This window comes from Lucilia cuprina, chromosome 2, assembly GCF_022045245.1.
Source record: "Lucilia cuprina isolate Lc7/37 chromosome 2, ASM2204524v1, whole genome shotgun sequence".
In the NCBI taxonomy this organism is placed as follows: domain Eukaryota; kingdom Metazoa; phylum Arthropoda; class Insecta; order Diptera; family Calliphoridae; genus Lucilia; species Lucilia cuprina.
The window spans coordinates 19,285,860-19,287,688 of record NC_060950.1 but is presented as its reverse complement, the minus strand read 5'-3'; the positions used below and the strand labels follow the sequence as shown (position 1 = coordinate 19,287,688).

The following is a 1,829-nucleotide window of genomic DNA, read 5'->3' as shown; positions in this document are numbered from 1 at the left end:
GTTCTATATCGGTGGAAGATTCATTAGATCCTTCTATATCACATAACGATGAATCATCATCATCCTCATACTCCTCATCATAATCCACGCCCTTTAATGCTCGTTCATTCATTCGATTTCGTCTTTGCTGTTCTTGTTCCTCTTCCCATATACTGTCCTCCGATGATATACTAAATTGTTCTACATTTCCCTTGGCATTGTTATTATAGTGTTTGATTAAATGACCCCAAGATTTTTTTGATTTTTCTCTTTCGGAATTTTTCAGTTTACGCCTCCAATTGGCAAACCAATTACAGATTTGTGTATACGTCAGACCAGTCTCGATGGCTAAACGTTTCTTCTCCTCTCGACTAGGATAGGGATTTTCACGTCGTCTTACTAGCCATTCTTTAAGCATACGCTTGATTTCGGGCGTAAATAAACGTTTGGCTGGACGTGGATAATGTAAATCATCTTCTGGTGGCCAGGCTCGTCTAAAAATTGAATGAAACTATTAGTTGCTGTTTTGTTATTCAGTTGCAAAGAACATGCTTTAATTATATAGTTAAACAGTTTAAAGAAATCTAGTGAGTAAGCTCCTACAGGTATGCAATGCAAATAAACTAAATGTTCATTAAAAAGCTACTTATGTATTATGCTACAGAACACAGCACAAAACATGCTTTAAATGAATTGCTGTTCTGTTATTCAGTTGCACAAAACTTGCTTTAAATATATTGTTAAAAAATTTAAAGAAATCCAGTGAGTAAGCTCCTACAGGTATGCAATGCAAATAAACCAAATGTACATTAAAAAGCTGCCTATGTATTATGCTACAGAACACTGCAAAACGAAAGCGCCTTAGGTTATGCAGTAAATGCAACAAATAAAAACATTACAATCGCATAAAGTTATTAAACACATTAAATATTTTTTTTCAATTTTTAAACTTATTATTTAAAAATAAAACAACATGCGTCATTTAGTTAAGAAAAAGCGATTTGTTTAAAAAAATGATTAAAACAGAAGAAAACAAAAAAAAACAAGAAAACATATTTGAAACATAAATCACCAGCAACAAACGAACCTACTATGACGACGATTACGCTGAGGTCGATTCGATTTTTCCATTTTAAATCTTAAAACAAAATAAAATAATTATTTAGTATTAAAAAAATAATAATAAAAATACTTTTACTTTCAACACAAAATAATTAAATATAAAAACATATTTAAACATTTTATTTTTTTTTTAATTTATTATAAAAATTTTATGATTTTTTTCAAACGGTCATATATTTACATTTAACAAAATTTCAAAACTTCGCGTAGGTGGTTTTATTTTTATTTGAATGACTGTGTGTGTTTGTGTGTTGTGTGCTATATGGGCCAACATTTTCAAAAATTCACAACATCACACAATAATAATGAAGAAAAATAAAACAAGACAATATTTTCAAAATATTTGGATTATTTTGAATAAAACAAAAAGCAAAGAAGTAAGTAGATGAGAAAAGTATAGAGAGTGCAGGCATGGAAAATTTAAAAATAGTACTAAAATCCCCAACTAAAGAAGAACTTCCAAAGAAACGAAAAAGTAGTAGAATTTACTCCATGGTAGTACTAAAAAAGACCTGAAGAAGTTATGATTTTTTCAAAGGATTTGATTCCAATTTCACTACAACTGAAGTCATTCGCAGGAAGTAATATTTATGTTCTTTTTTGGAAGTTATTAGGAGGCGAAATTGTAGACTATAGACTAACCTAAAGAATAGACTATAAACTAGACAATAGACCAGACTATACACCAGACAATAGAGTAGAATATAGACTAGACTATAGACTAGACT

At 29.9% G+C, this 1,829-nt stretch overlaps 1 protein-coding gene across 1 annotated transcript; it reads right to left on the bottom strand.

Moving 5' to 3' along the window:
- Position 1: 1 nt before the first annotated feature.
- LOC111682916 (homeobox protein Mohawk) lies at positions 2 to 1,634 on the bottom strand (the record flags this gene model as incomplete). Its single annotated transcript, XM_046949004.1, has 3 exons — positions 1,614 to 1,634; positions 1,067 to 1,117; positions 2 to 473 (listed from the first exon to the last, which is right to left on the bottom strand). Coding segments are annotated over exons 2-3 (516 nt in total), but the record flags the coding sequence as incomplete, so codon positions are not given.
- Positions 1,635 to 1,829: the final 195 nt, after the last annotated feature.